At 35.7% G+C, this 15,373-nt stretch overlaps 1 protein-coding gene across 4 annotated transcripts in view; it reads right to left on the minus strand.

Moving 5' to 3' along the window:
- The window catches only part of LOC120635268, a 44,207-nt gene that overhangs the window by 6,229 nt on the left and 22,605 nt on the right, over positions 1 to 15,373 (minus strand). For 3 of the 4 annotated variants that reach the window (XM_039906257.1, XM_039906249.1, XM_039906234.1), the window contains exons 1-4: positions 7,753 to 8,118; positions 1,742 to 5,043; positions 1,496 to 1,663; positions 172 to 422 (exon numbers count right to left, since the gene is read on the minus strand). In XM_039906257.1, coding sequence (XP_039762191.1) covers positions 172 to 422; positions 1,496 to 1,663; positions 1,742 to 5,023 — 3,701 coding nt within the window. In that variant the 5' untranslated portion in view covers positions 5,024 to 5,043; positions 7,753 to 8,118. Of the gene's footprint in view, positions 1 to 171; positions 423 to 1,495; positions 1,664 to 1,741; positions 5,044 to 7,752; positions 8,119 to 15,373 lie in introns of those variants that run through there. The other variant, XM_039906240.1, reaches the window with a different exon arrangement.

Genomic DNA, 15,373 nt, shown 5'->3' on the forward strand with positions numbered 1-15,373 from the left:
ATTTTAAATTGCAAGCTTTTTGTCGCCCCACCTAGGACTTGATAACCAGTGACAAGAAAAATTAATTCGTGTGATGTTACTTAATTATCGATAGACCCTAATAACCTTTCATAAGATCCCATAAAAGGATGATGACGTTCACCAGTAACCCTGTATAGTAGGTATATTTACCTAAAAACGCAATGAACACATGTGTAAGGTCGGACATCAGTATGAGTTCGAATGTGTTTCTTCAGCATAGAAGGCTTTTTACAACGAATTCCACATTCAGAACAGACGTACCGTCCTCTGCCGCGACCACGTACGTATGTGTACTCTTCATTACTTTCGAATCCACCAGTTAACTCTTTTTTGGATGATGCGATGTTATCAGCAATATTTCTTAACTCCTCAGACTTTTTCGTATCCATAAAAGGTATTATCTGGAAATTTATCAAAACAGTTAAATCACAATAATCTTTACATTATCATTTTTATATTGTATCTTCGTTATTTTAATCCAATTTTTTTTTCTGGGAATAGTGTTGTCTGCATGCGCGATTAGTAGCAGGTAATAAGCTCAAATTCTAACGGAACTTTAATTTATTATTTGCGTAAACACAAATAATTTGCAATCGAATCTCTGTTTTGATCTTTTATAAATTCAAGATGTAGGTACTCATTTATAATATTTATTATAACCCTACTGCTGGGCATAAAGTTGTAGAGAGGACAACAAAAATTAGATACATTGCTCTATTTCTGGTTTTGTAGCTATTATCGTATTATAAGGGTCGGTTACTGATACTGAAAGGGATCGAGCTTAAAACTAGACATGACGATAGGTCAAAGCGGAATGTGCACAAGCAGTAGTAGTACGTAGTCGTTCTTCTACTCGTCAAGTTGCCGAATTGAATCATAATCGCTTGACCAACGTATTTGGCAGATTTGCGCCGTCTACTAGGCCACTTCCGCATTATTTTTTCATAATATATTAGGTCAATTTTAAATATCAACATCCGATTCTGAGCAAGGTTATTGAGCAATTAATTATATTAACATTTTTATCTGGTTGTTAGCATGTTCAACTACGAATCTCGAAGTCCTTTTAAAATATTTCAGTACCAGCCCCGAGAAAGGAAATTGCGGTGTCCAACCCCGTGGGCGCAGAACAGGTTAAGATGTCGGTCCTGGTTATTATCACTAACATGTTATAATAACCGCCAAGCTGCATTGAAGCAGTGTGGTGGATGTGTGTTTTACACCCTCTTTATTATGAGACTTTGGGTGTCACATAATGCGCACTTAATAGGCTAATGACGATGATGAATATTTCCATTAAAATAACTACATTGATTCTTGATAAAATTAAATATGAAATAATATAACATATTATGTTATGCTCATTCATGTTGACCCGCAAATGCGGTTTCCAGATAACAAGCGTGTGACGCTTCTCCAGTTAATTTTCAAACATATAGTAGTTAGATCTCAAATAATATATAAGATTGTATACCTGTTTGCTGTCCTTCGAATTTTTATTCCACTGTGATGAATGAGTCAATATAAGATCCTGTTTAATCACAGAGACAGCAACGTTTTGCGGTCGATGACGTGAGTCATACAGAGACATAGCAGACGATGCTGACAGTCCCAGCGGGTCTGGCGTCAGCTCAGATAATAACTGTAAATATAGTCACTTATTTACCACACAATCGACCAACAAATTACACATTACATTCAAAACGTCGATAGTAATTACCTGCCAATTACTATACATCGATAGGAAATGTTGATTCGGTACATACGTTGGCTGTGGGCGATTGATAGTGCAGTAAAAAACTTTCGTTGAGCATTTTAAGCCCAGGTACGTATAAGCATTGCCATTAAGATAAAGCTGCCCATAAGCTTTTGCTGGCCGAGGAGTTTCAGGAGATATTAATGGCATGGTATTTGAATTAGGTGTTATACCATGATGCTTCTTTGGAGTAAATGTGCCAGGTTTTAGAGGCAATGTCGATGGTCTTAAAAACTTCGGTTTTCTTTCATCACTAAGTGACTTTGCTGCCGAATTTTTTTGGAAGTACAATGTTTCTGACCTTTCGTTTTGAAGTGGTGTTGCGCATTCTTCTGGGGTATTAAAATTGTTCTGAACCTCAGAAGAACTTTGAATTTGATTGTTGTATATTTCTACTTTAGTTATCAGATTTTCGAAATTAAAATTTCTCATTTCATTTTCAGATTTACTATCGACATTTTTAGAAGGTTGAAATTGAGATTCCTTATTTTTGTTTTTAATTAATTGGTAATTTGAATTCTCTTTCAATACTGGCATTCTTGGAAAGCCTTCTGCATTTCTTTTAATGGCACCTTCAGTTCGTAGAGCTACTCTGATATTATTATTAGCTGGAAAAGGTGTAGCAACGACGTGCTCGTCTACGTGCTTAATTTTTATAATTGGCACACTGGAAATGCTTTGTAATTCTGCATGGTAATTATCTTTCGTTTGATTATGCCTCTCTATTTCGTAATGGGATTTGATATTTGGACTTTTAGAATTAAAAACTCTATCGTAATTTGTAATGCTTTTTCCAGTTTGCATAATGAATGGTTTATGGTCTGAAATGTTCTCTGACTTCACATTCTTCAAAACATCATTGTTTTTTAATTGCGAGCTATTGTTTCCAACCAGCAAGCCAGGGGTGTTTGGACCGGGTATTCCTGGGACATGAGGTATCAGCTTGCCACCGTGAAATATAGTTGAAGCGCCGTTAGGTGACGAGGATGGACTGAGTGGAGGCAGTGTCAAAGGGTTATACGCCGTAATGGCACTAAGTGGTGGAAATTGGAAATGAGTTATGTCATGAATATTTAGCAAGTTTGAGTTCTGAGCGGTCGGTGTTGATACTGATATTCTGGAAGTTTGTATTTGCGGCGTGCTACTAGTTTCTTTTGGTGTAGGAGGGTTGTGGACAATAGTGCCTCCTGAATGAAGACCTGATCTTACCACAACGCTGCTTGCTTCTGAATCATTGGCGTACTTCGAAGGTGAAAGATTTTGGTGTATTAAAATTGGAGATAATTGATTTTTACTGGGTTCAATACGCAAGGTCGTAGTACTACCAGAGTGATCGACTATTTTTACTTCGCCTCCAAACATTTGAAGAGATGTAGAATTATGCCTAATATGTGGTGACATTTCCTCAATTGTTCTAAGAGAAGAGTTTATTTCCATACATCTCATTTTAGGTTGACAATATAAGTCAGCAGACCTAGGTGACGAGCTATCAAGGAGTCTTGGGCTGTATGTTTCCGATCTACTATCAAGTCGTCTCTTTGGACTAGATTCTTTAGGCCTTATTTTAAATGTCTCAGTCTTTTTATTAAATTCAGATGATGGTATTCTGGTATCTACAAGTCTCGTGTTACCAAGTAATGGTCCTGGAGATGGCAACGGGGCGATAAAGTCATTACAATCTGACTTTAAAATCACAAGATTATCGGGCTTATTTTTTAAAGGTGGCGACTTGGTTGAAATATTCGTTCTTGAAACTGGAGTCAACACATTTTCAGGAAACCGAACATTAATGGAATTACTTCTTACAAATATATTTTCAGGTCTTCCACTCTTCGTTTCTTTTACAGCATTATTCACTACAGTTGAATTGCTTGATAGGACACCTTTGCAATAATACAACCTGTGAATTTCTAAGTTATCAGCACTTCTGTATACTATTTGACATAAAGGACAAACATAAAGTGGTCCCAACCCATCAACAAGTTCGCTTGTCACAGGATTAAGTCCATTAGCTTTAGTTTTAAGTAGGAGATCTTTTATGATTGAACCCTCAGGATTTAGTGGGTGTTTTTGATCTTCAACTGTCTGAGCAAAACTATCTGAGTGAGATCTCTTTCTCATCAAATTGTCCGTGTCATAACAACTTTTAGTTAAATTTAACGGTGTTAAATCTGGAGTAATTTCTAAGTCGTTTAAAAACTGTTTACTTTCCGCAATTTGTTTAATTTTGCCATACTTTTTCTGTAAAGGAGTTTCAATAACATCAACAATGGCCTCATTATCTGATATAATTTTAGAGATATGTTCCGTAAGAAAGTCAGCATTCTGTGAAATACTCTTTTTTATCTTATCTTTATCATCCATTCCATGATAAAAAGCTGCTCTGAACTTGGGTTTGTAAATTGCTTTTGATTTGTTGTCATTTAAATGAGAAATCGAGTGTAATAAAATATTGTTACTATCATTCGTTAGTTCTGGTGAGGAAAATTCATTAGGTCTCTTTTCTGAACGAACCATTGAAGTATCCGAGCTCTGATCCCTATCTGAACCTGACAAGGACGTTGGCGGTATTGACGTGTCGCTTTCGGAATCACCCGACATGTCATCATCGTTAATTGCAGTGGCAATATCTGCTCCTTGTAATCGCAAAGCATGCGTTCTTGACCTCCGATGTTTATATAAGTTTGATTTTGTCTTAAAAGCAAATCCACAAGGTATACATGGATACGGTCTCTCATTTGTATGAGCTCTGATATGTTTTTGTAGAACTGAAGGCTTGGCACATGATATTTTACAATAAGGGCATATATATCGCCCGGTACCTCCACTATAAGTGTCCTTTATAAAATCATTTTCAAGTGTTTCAGTCTTATTTAAAAATTCTTCAGAAAAACTGGTTTTACCAGGTATTTGAACAAAGTTATTCACATCACTTAATCTAAAGTTTTCATCGTTAAAATTAGTTTGTACATTTCTCTCCACATCCATGCTGCGTTTATCGTATATAATATCTTTAATTTTTTCTATTTCTGGGTGAGCTGCTGAAATACTTCCGTTGGTAATAGTAGAACTACTAGTAACTTTTAAAAGACTGGTTTCCTGATGTCCACTTTCTTCCGCTTTAATCGAACTGCCCGGAAGCATTGACATAGTAGATGCCATTTTTTTGAACTTCTTATGAAGATAGCTGTGGTCATTGTTGTTAGAGAAGTTATTATCCAAACGTTTTTCTTGCGTTAGCGGCATCTTTTACGCGACTTTTGTACCTGCAATAAAATGGAAAAATAAATCATAACTACAACTTGCTATCTTTCAACAGTAAGAGGTGCAATCCTATACGCAATCTTAAAGAAAAATAATTGTTTGAAAATAAGTTAGTTTTCAAGTTTCCTAAGCAAAAAAGGTTCCCGGTAATAGTTTTCATCGGAGGCATCGTATTTTTTAGAGACAGTTATAGACTGCTTCCAGCATATCAAGTTAATTATTTATCGAAGCCTGTTAAAGTATTGCATGCAGATATTGGACAAATAGCTAACTGTTATAATATTTGTCAAAAGTTGGTTGAAATCAAGGTAATGATAGTGAGTTTTTGGGCAGGAGCATCATATATAGCAGCCACACTAAATGTCCAAAATAGAAAGATTTGCCCATAGAGTGCCATGTAGACTTTTAAACGCTTTACACATAATGCATTCAAGGATGAAATAACATCACTTTCGGTAATTAAATTTTACAAAAAATTGGAGAAAAATAGAAACTTTTTATTATTTAGGCGCAGTAGAAACCTTTAAGAATTAAAGAACAAAATATTGCAACTGACTAAAAATCAAAATCATTATTTCCATAATTTTTTAAACAATAATGCAACTCGATATCGTATCTATTTGGTTTAGTGGTCTGGGTAGCTGTCTTACAATGCCACTCGCAAAAACTCATCCCATATACGTCACAAACATCGTAAAACGGCTTAAACAGTGTAATTAAAAAAAAGTAGCTGTATCATCGTTCATTGCGTATGTTATCCTACAACATTTCAACAACATGGTGCGGCGACTCTTTGACGCAAGGCGCATGTGCTACTCTGAGTTATGTCTAACCTATGTGTCTAATAGTACGTAGTGACATCATCATGACGTAAGCTCAAGCTTGCGCTGTACATACGAGGATATCCCCATAGGTATTTTCCTACAGTATTTTCTTAATCTTCAATATTAATATCTAATTAATGAATATAATAACGTCTATCCTCAATATTAGATTAAAAGAAAATAACAAGGCTTACCTACTTAAATAAATCGAAAATATTGATGTTCGCATATACTGAAGAAAAATAATATGTATGATACTGTAGGAGAGATTGCATTTTAACATCGAAATATAGGTACCTAGGTACTATGTATACATACATCAAAACTTAAAACGAGCGAGATGTAAGAATGTTTGATTGCATGTGTGGGTGCTTATCTAGATACAATCCAAACGCGTGTAGTGGTACGAATGACGACCTCGGTTTGCGCTCACTCGAGGCATTTTGTAGAGGGCTGCGTTGCTACGTTCTAAGAAGGCGTTACAATTTCTGAGAACCGGAGACAAGCAAGCCGCTCCGCTCGTTTATAACGAACGAGCAAATAAGCGCAGTACGCATTACGCACACAAGTGTAGTAGATTGTTCATATATACTTGAACCGCTTAATGCTCTACCTTCTAGCGTGCCAATTTTTGGAGACTAGTAAAAGTATTATTTTGTGTATGAGCCTATGCACGTTATTCTCATAACCAATATTAAAAGAAAGCCTGCTTTGAACTTGAAGAAAATCTCCAGGAGTTTAAGGTTTCTGATAATAGTTCATGTTTGAGGTGTAAGACCGGAAAGTCACGTTCTGATAGTGTTATAGAAACGTAAAGATGTGTTAGAGACAAAGGAATCCCGATGATCGGCCGCCGCCCGCCGGCCTGGCGCCAAGCCAGGCGGCCCTGGCGACGCCTGTGTCTGCCGCCAGCACGCCGCCAGCCTGTTTTGCCCCTACTTATCTATACATAGTGTTAAATGGTCTATAGACAGCAAGTTGTAAATTTTACCTGAGACTGATCGAACCTGTCATGGTAATTATATAGACTAAACCCCTTTACCCAAAAACTTTGAAAGTTCTTAAGTAAGACACGAAACATGTGCAGTTTCCATACCAATGAGTTTTAGCTTAACGGACTTTTATATTAGGTATGTGGCGATAAAAGATTTTCTACGCAGATTTATCTTTAGTAAAGCGTCACTTTTACCTATCTTTATTATGTATAGTAGTAACTAGGTATCTAGGTATTTGTGTAACTAGGTTTAACCTCAGGGTCTAAGCGTGAAATCAGTCGTAAAGGTATTTCCTAAAGAGAAAATGATTGAATCCTATCTTATTGTCTGTTGTATTTACCATGTATTTACATATTCGGTATAATTTATATTTTTAGTTATAGAGAAAACGGCGAATTCGTTTCTCTTAACGTTTTAGTTACCCATGTAGGTACCTAGTTAATTTAACATTTTTATTTGAGTCGTAGTTATATTTTCATAGTTAGGTACGCAATAAGTTAATCACCTTTCGAAGAAACCAAATGTAGCCTTATTATAACAATTTGGTTTGAAGAATTAATTAAAATCAAACTCAAAATATTTTCTTAACTTAGACCTCCTCTAAAATATATGAAGGCTAATTACTAAGTTCCAAACACATATCGCTAACTAAACATATGTTCGCTATAAAAGTAACAATAAACAACAATAAATACGATTATTTACCATCCAAAAATATACAAAAAGAAGAGTGAAATCACTGTAAGCGTGAGCAACCGATATATTATGTTAAATGAGTAGGTAATAGGACTAGCGGATTCGGCATACGGCAGCCTCTCTAATCACAATAAATACCTAGCGGATTAATAAATATGTAGATAAGTACATCATTACTTTAATAAAGATGTCTTACCGGCCGCGGGAGTATGAATCAATCCACCATATTAGGAGTATTCTTGATATCATTTGTTTACTCCTCCTGAACATATGTCAACAAGTCCGATAGGCTGCATTTCACCCGCGCGCAAGTGAATCATCGTTAATAATTGCGCGACGATCCACGCCACGACACACACACTAGTATACACTCCTGTTAACGTCACACTTACACTTATACAAAAAAATACCACTCTCTTTTTCGCATATGATAATTATTCACACGTAAGTAATTTCCTATTTTATCTAAGAACCGTGAATGTATTTCGGTTGAACGTACATTCCAGAAAGGGGCGACGCACGTTAACGCGCCGCGGCTGTCTGTTCAACTGTTTTCAGTTGTACTTTGTCGTATCGTTTCGTTCCGTTCGGCTATAGTTCCCTGCCCCGCGCTACCCGCGACCCCTCCGCGTGGCTCTCGCATTGTGCGAGTGTGCGCTCCTGTGAAGAAGTGATTCATGGCGCGTTCTATCTATCTCCTTCCTTCACCGCAACCGGATCGGTCGCCCGACGTAATCTATTTATACGTATCTATGCACGGACTTTAACACTGCGATTACAGTGCCATCTTTGCGTATTTACGATAAAAATATGCAAAATATCTGCTTAGTCAACACGAATACAAAAAAAATAGGTACAACAGGCTGTTCTTGTGAATTCATTGCTTTATAATTTTCTCTCAAAACATGATGAATTATTGTATGGTATATAATATACGTACTTACCTAGTAGCTGTATTTAATATTCTGCTGAAGCCTCACGTTAATTACGTCGGTAATAATCGTTACCTACCTACCTACCATGGATCGAGCAATTATTATTGACTATCGGTAGCTCGAATCGTATAATTTTCATGCAGCAGTGATTTCGTAACGGTTGCGCTCGACTAGAACGGGTATTATTGCCTATACATGCCACTATCATTTAATAATTTAAAATTCTATACACAAATCCAGTAACATTATCCTCACACATTCGTTTTATTTGTAATTTGTGTGTCAGTTCATTAACTGTGTTCTAAAATATACCTAGTAGGTATTTGTTATTGACTGAAGTTCTTATTTTCCCAAGAAGCTGGCATAACATAGGTACCTAGTGGCATTTTCCTATATTTAACTTATCGCGTGAACTCGCTATCGCTAAGACCCCTTTATCGAATTTCTGTACGCACATACCTACCTACCTATTATTTCGCTCGATGTCAAATAAAGGCCGCGTCATTGTGGATATCTTGTTATTTAGTCAGTAAACTGTGAGATGATAACTCCTAGTGGAGAAACTCCTCGACACTCGAGTCAGAATGTACCAATAAAGTAAGTATAAACATAATATTATTTGCAATGATAATTCAAGGCGCTTATCAGTTGAGCGGAGGCGATGACGCACGCGCTATGTGATAAGGCGAAGTTGTTCGATTGTTGGTCTAGAACCTGTGATCCAACACGGAAGGGGGGGTTGTTTTTTTTTATATTCAGTACATCAATCAAGAAGTTAAGCCAATCAAAAATTAATAAGCTTAACACATTTCAAAACAGATGATAGGATTAAGGATAATAATTGTCAAATTATTATTGCGTCCTTTTCTATCAAATGGACGCAATACGCAAGGCGCAACGTCACGTCTTACGAGCGAGGGAAAAAGCTGTTCCCATCTTCGACCCCTCTCACTCACTTTGCCTATTTTATAACTACAACGGACTTCAGAATGTACTATTGCCCGTGAAATCGACCGCGTCAGTTTCGTTTTTATTTATATGCCGCGAGAACCGTAAATGTTCTCGAGATAAAAGTATCTGTCTTGAGAATGCAGGCTATATATAAAAAATGGGTATTTTAAAATCCCCGGGAAACCTTATCCTGGTGCTTTTCTGGAATAAAAAGTATCATAGGTCCGTCTCCAAAATGCAAGGTAATTATGTCAAAAATCATTAACGTACAAAAACATAGGTTACTAACAAACAGACGCACGCATTTATAATATGAGTATGGAAATGCTGCAGTATGGAAATTGATTGGTAAATTAACGAATAAAATCATATATTAAACTATCCTCTTAGCAAATTATCATAATAAAAATTAAAATCATTGTTAAATATTCGGATTTACATTTAAAGCGAAGCGAGCTTTATGTAATATATTATATGTGACGTTACCAATTCAGTGACATTTCCAAATCCCATAGCCAAGATAAATCCAACGACACCTCATTCTTTTGAATCTATCAATCTGTTTAGGTAAATGGACAAGTTGCGCCAAATCCTACTATCCCACTTCCTTATCTTTTCATAGTACTTAAAAAATAAAATCTCTCTCGCCGTTTGTACGCTTAGATATTTTAGACTTTAGTTTTCTCTACTAGTGTTTCAAGAGGAAGTTTCGAAACGTAGTTTTAACGCATAATAGTACAGTAGAAGAGTGCCAATAAATTGAAAGATATGTAATGTGATACATGTATTGTAGTAATCATAATCATAATACTATTATCACTCGAAACCGATTGGTATCTACATTGTGCCCCTGCGAAACCGGGGCGGGTCACTAGTAATATTATAAACGCATAAAAATTGTGAGAATGTATGGATGTTTGTTAGCTTTTCACGCGATAACTAAGTCGAATGGATTTTAATAAAATTCATTGATAATATAGCTTTTAGTATACATCCGAATAAAACATAGGCTATAATTTATAAGTATATTGTAACAAAAAAAAAAAATATATGACCAAGCAAGCTTTAAAAAAATCTTTAAAAAAAGCCATTAGAGAGCTATCTTGGCATATCGCTGCATAAACCGTTTGGAGGTGAATGAAGAATGTGCCGTGTCTTCAAAATACTGCACTATTTAAGTTTAGAGCTTTAAATGCTCATTTTAAAGTAGGTATTAAGTAAAGTGTAATTAAAATAAATACTATTCTCGCTTCTGGTATTTAAAGTACATAAACACACGTGAAACTCTACTGATGCGAAGACACGGGCATGCGCTAGTATTCAGATTCATAGATAGAGATACTAGGCGTTCATATACCCGAAAGACATTACCCTCTTCTGTCGCGTAAAAATATAACACTTCGAAGAAGTTATTCAGACAGTAAGGCGGGGGCGCGAGCACTTGTTGCGTTGTTTTGTCGGCATTCTTGCCTGTTGCTGGCCAGCTATGTCACATCACGGCCTTGACAACGCTATAAGGGGGTAGACTAGCATTTCATAACCCTATGGCCATTACCGTCAGAGAGTATATTAGTAAGTTTGAAGAGCTTTTTATGATTAACCAGCTATAAATTTACGGTATTTTTTTTCAGAACTGCATAAAGAATTAATGAATTTGAAGATCTCGCATTTGATACCGAATATTGATATGATAGTCATTTCCGCTATGTAATCGTGACGTCATTTCGATCATTGCCAAAGCCAAGGATTCCTTTATCATAATCTTACTACTTATTAATAGTTGTAGAGAAAAAACGGCAGCCAAATCATCCGCCACCGTATCCTTTAATGATCCGGTTGAAGTGATCACAAAAAACGAATCAAAATGGAGTTTCTAATCTTAATAACATATGATTTGAAAACAATGGACTTTTGGGGTTAAATAAAAGGCGTGTTTTGGGGAATACAACCTGATAGGTTATTACAGTAGTCAGAATGATAAGAACTTTATTTACACAACATTTGTTATATTATATTATGAAGAGGATAGACTTTTTTGTATGTTTGTTTGTACCATATAGATCCCGAAAGTACTGGAAAGAAAGCTAAACTATCACGAAGTAACATAGACTAGAATATGTTTTCAAATAAATTAGAGATCCTTAAGTAAATTAATTACAATAATGTAACCCAAAGTAGTAAAATTTTGCCAATTAAATTCATTACTTCGCATGCCCTGAGAAAACTATCGATAGTACATAAATAATATGCATTGATGATGATTCGAGTACCTACTCATTATTACATACAAAAAAGTCAACGAGGGCATATATCTTACTGTCATAGTTAAGTCGCAATAACAGCTTTTGTGTTTTAAATTTTATTCGATCGCCGAAAAGTGGGTTGCATTAGTGTCGCAGTATTATTTATTCTTTTATTCATTTAATATCCTTAAGAGTATTTATATAGCATCAAAATACTTTTTAATTTTTTCCTATCGGTCATTTAATATAGAAGTTATGGCGAGTTTACAAAATGGAAGGACAACACCTAAACAAAACAAAGATACGTCTTTTTACAGAAACGATACAATTATTTTTTACAAGAAGCTTTAAAAACAAATTCAAACGCGAACGAAGTCGAGGGCAACAGCTAGTTATGTGATATACCTATACAGTAGTTCTTACAGTAACAGGGTAGTTTGTATTGAATTCCAAGAAAGAAGAAAATTATGGGGTAAAGAATGACACCTCCTAACCATTTTATTCAGTTATGTATTTATAGACAACCGATTTGGGGTTATTAGTATCTATAAAAAGCAGTAATAAATAAGCCTTCTTGGTGCCTAGTTATAATTTGTATAAAGAAACTCTGAAAAAATCTTAGATGCTACTTGATTGCAAATAGAGTAAAAAGTGAGCAGTCATAATAGCGGTAATGATATAATATATTCATCCGATCTATAATAATAACATCAAACGTTGAATCGTTGGAAACGTAGCTATTGAGTAAATTGTTGGTCCGGTCAGGCGCCATAAAGTCGCGTGGGCGGGAAACCCGTCTTGGTGGCAAGCGTTGAAATGAACACACAATATTTACCTATATGTAACGTAGCTCTCGTTTACTTTTTTACCATACTGATTTAAATATAGACTAAGAAATTTGCTCACTATTATAAAAGAAAATTTGTGAGTTGTATTATTTTTTTATCACCGATATGATGATAATAAAAGAATACATCCCACAAATAAGACCTGGAACAGCCGAACATATCCGATTCCGATTCGATTGCTTAATTTAAAATTAATTTAAAATAGTCAAAATGTACCTAACTGTTTATTACACACTAATTCTAACATTTTATATACAATCAAATCTTGATTAGTTAATTATAGGTACCTACCTACTTTAAATTAATTTTAGAATTAGCAGGTAATTGATATTAGATTAATTTAAATTTAAAGTAAAGGGATAAAGTTTGCGAAGTTGTTGATCTCTGGATCTGCTGAACAATTTATCGATTAAGGCTATAGGTTATAAAACATCACGCTACGACCATTAGTAGCGGAGCAAAAACGGAAAAACATTCCTTTTGAGAACTTCCTATGCGGGTTATGAGTTACACCAAAACAATGTATGACGGAATTGTTCCTCTTTAAAAGTCCCTATCCGCGATAGCATATGATTATCTTTTAACGTTGACCAATACGCGGACGAAGTCGCGGGGGACCGCTTGTAGTTAAGACACGTGACGTGACGTCACAAGCTTATGCTCTCGTGCAACACGGCATCACACCTTTTTGCCCCCTCTCCCACCCCGTTAACCTGCGACGTAATTTATGGATGGATCGAAGTAAAATCTTTAAAATGTTAATAAAGAAAGTCTATATGAGGCTTGTGCGACACGCACTGAGAAAGCCTCAAAGTGAGCATATATTCCCCCACCTAGTCGGGCTTCCCTCAGATCCAGGTCATCGGCTGGCTGGCTTGACCGCTATGCCAATTGACGACGCGGTGCTGTGACCGCGCCCCGCCACCGTTCTCCTTGTTAGGAGTTCTGTACAGTGTACACTGGCTACGTAACGCCTTATTTATACCAACTCGGGCTAATCGATAGCGAATGAATGGCACGCAAACGCAAAGGAATTTAATGAAAGTTCAAGCAAATGGAAGATTAGAAGGCGTATTCTGAGGACTCTACAATAGTCATGTGTTGTCGAAAATAATCCAGAAATGCAGTAATTTGTGAGAATCGATTATAAATTAACACATCTTTATCTAACATTTAATAGCATCGAACTAAGTAATATCTACGTCAGGAAATCTAAATAGGGGATTGTAAAAAAACAGTCTATATAATAAGTAGGTAATCAAAGTTTAGTGTGTGTTTTTATCTATATTTAGATATATCCTATCGCTTGAAATGCCACTACAAATCAAAAAGCGCAGCTTTTTACGCGGTTTTACACCAGAGAGGTCGTATTGTAATAAAAAAGTCCGCGAAACCATATATAAGTATATCATATTATATCCCTAAATAAGCCACAGAAATGGTGGTATATATTTAAGAGATAGGTCTAATTTTTCATTATCTCCAAAACTATGTGGCCAGATAACAAGCTGTTAAGGGCAAGGTTTATCAACATAAGATTGTCGTGATAATAAACTAAGCACTGTTCAATTTTTGAATTATTTTCGCCATAAAATGTGTTATTGTGTGTAATAGATAGTTTAGTATATTGTATAGAGGAAGTTTTTGAGTTTACCCATTACATACAAACATACAAAATGTCACCATATGAATATGTATATGAAATAGCATTCTCAAAATTATGACACCTATACATAAAAGGAAACCTAGCGAGTTTTTATACTCAAGTATTTGAAGAGTCCTAATTACAAAGAAAAAGCCTTTTTTAGTAGGCATGCGTATTTCCTAAGTTTTAGGCGGAAAGAAATCGCAAAGCGATATGTCCGCCAAATTGTATACGATGTTTTGTTATACTTTTCTTTTTTTATGTACTTTTTGTGGTGTGCAATAAAAGTATATTCATTCATTCATTCAATAATTACTAGTCTTTGAATTACGATATTTGACGCAGGCGCATCCACAGCAACAGAGTTATTTAAGTTGCTTAAAAATTACCAGTTTTAATATTTTTAGGAACGCGCGTATCTAATTGATAAGCGAAAGAAGTACTCGCTTGGTTGACCGTTGATGACTTGTTTAGTTCTTTACTATCTGGGATGCAGAATCTCATTGTACGGACTCTAAACCGTTATCACGATAGATACACGGGCCAAGATAAAGTGACACTTCATACATGCAAAGCACTGCCTACCCTAAAATTTAAATATAACTGGTACAGAAGAAGTTTTTTTTTTGTCATTTGATTCCCGCTTTATGCCTACCCTGGTCAAAACCCCTTGCACGCCACTGTCTAGGTCTATATATTAACATGAAATTAAAGTTATTATTATGTCAGTCTTTGTCATACGCACTGATTAGAAATGAATTCACGTAATGTTTAATTAATGAATCGCGCCACGTTGTTTGCCAATAATCCGATTAAATTATTTCTTTACGTTGTTAAGATAAGATCCTAATCCTAACCTACGACCAGTAAGTTTCTTTATTTTTGATCACAACCAATATGGTTAGTCCATTAAGTTATAAACCTATTTTAATACCTTCGTTAAAAAAATATTGAAACATGACACGAAAACATGTGAAACGCTTAACTCGTTGGGCGAGTCATGGGCCAAACAAGCTGGACCTAAACCGATTATTCTGGAATATACCAGACCAGTTAACTATTATTATAAATAACTTCTTTATTTATTCTACTAAGTACTAACAGTTCTCCGCAACTTCCGTCTGCATACCCACAACTTTTTAAGTCCCATACAAACTATCATTCCACAACCCACCGCGTTGCATCGCCCGCCCAT

This window comes from Pararge aegeria, chromosome 2 (assembly GCF_905163445.1).
Source record: "Pararge aegeria chromosome 2, ilParAegt1.1, whole genome shotgun sequence".
Lineage (NCBI taxonomy): Eukaryota > Metazoa > Arthropoda > Insecta > Lepidoptera > Nymphalidae > Pararge > Pararge aegeria.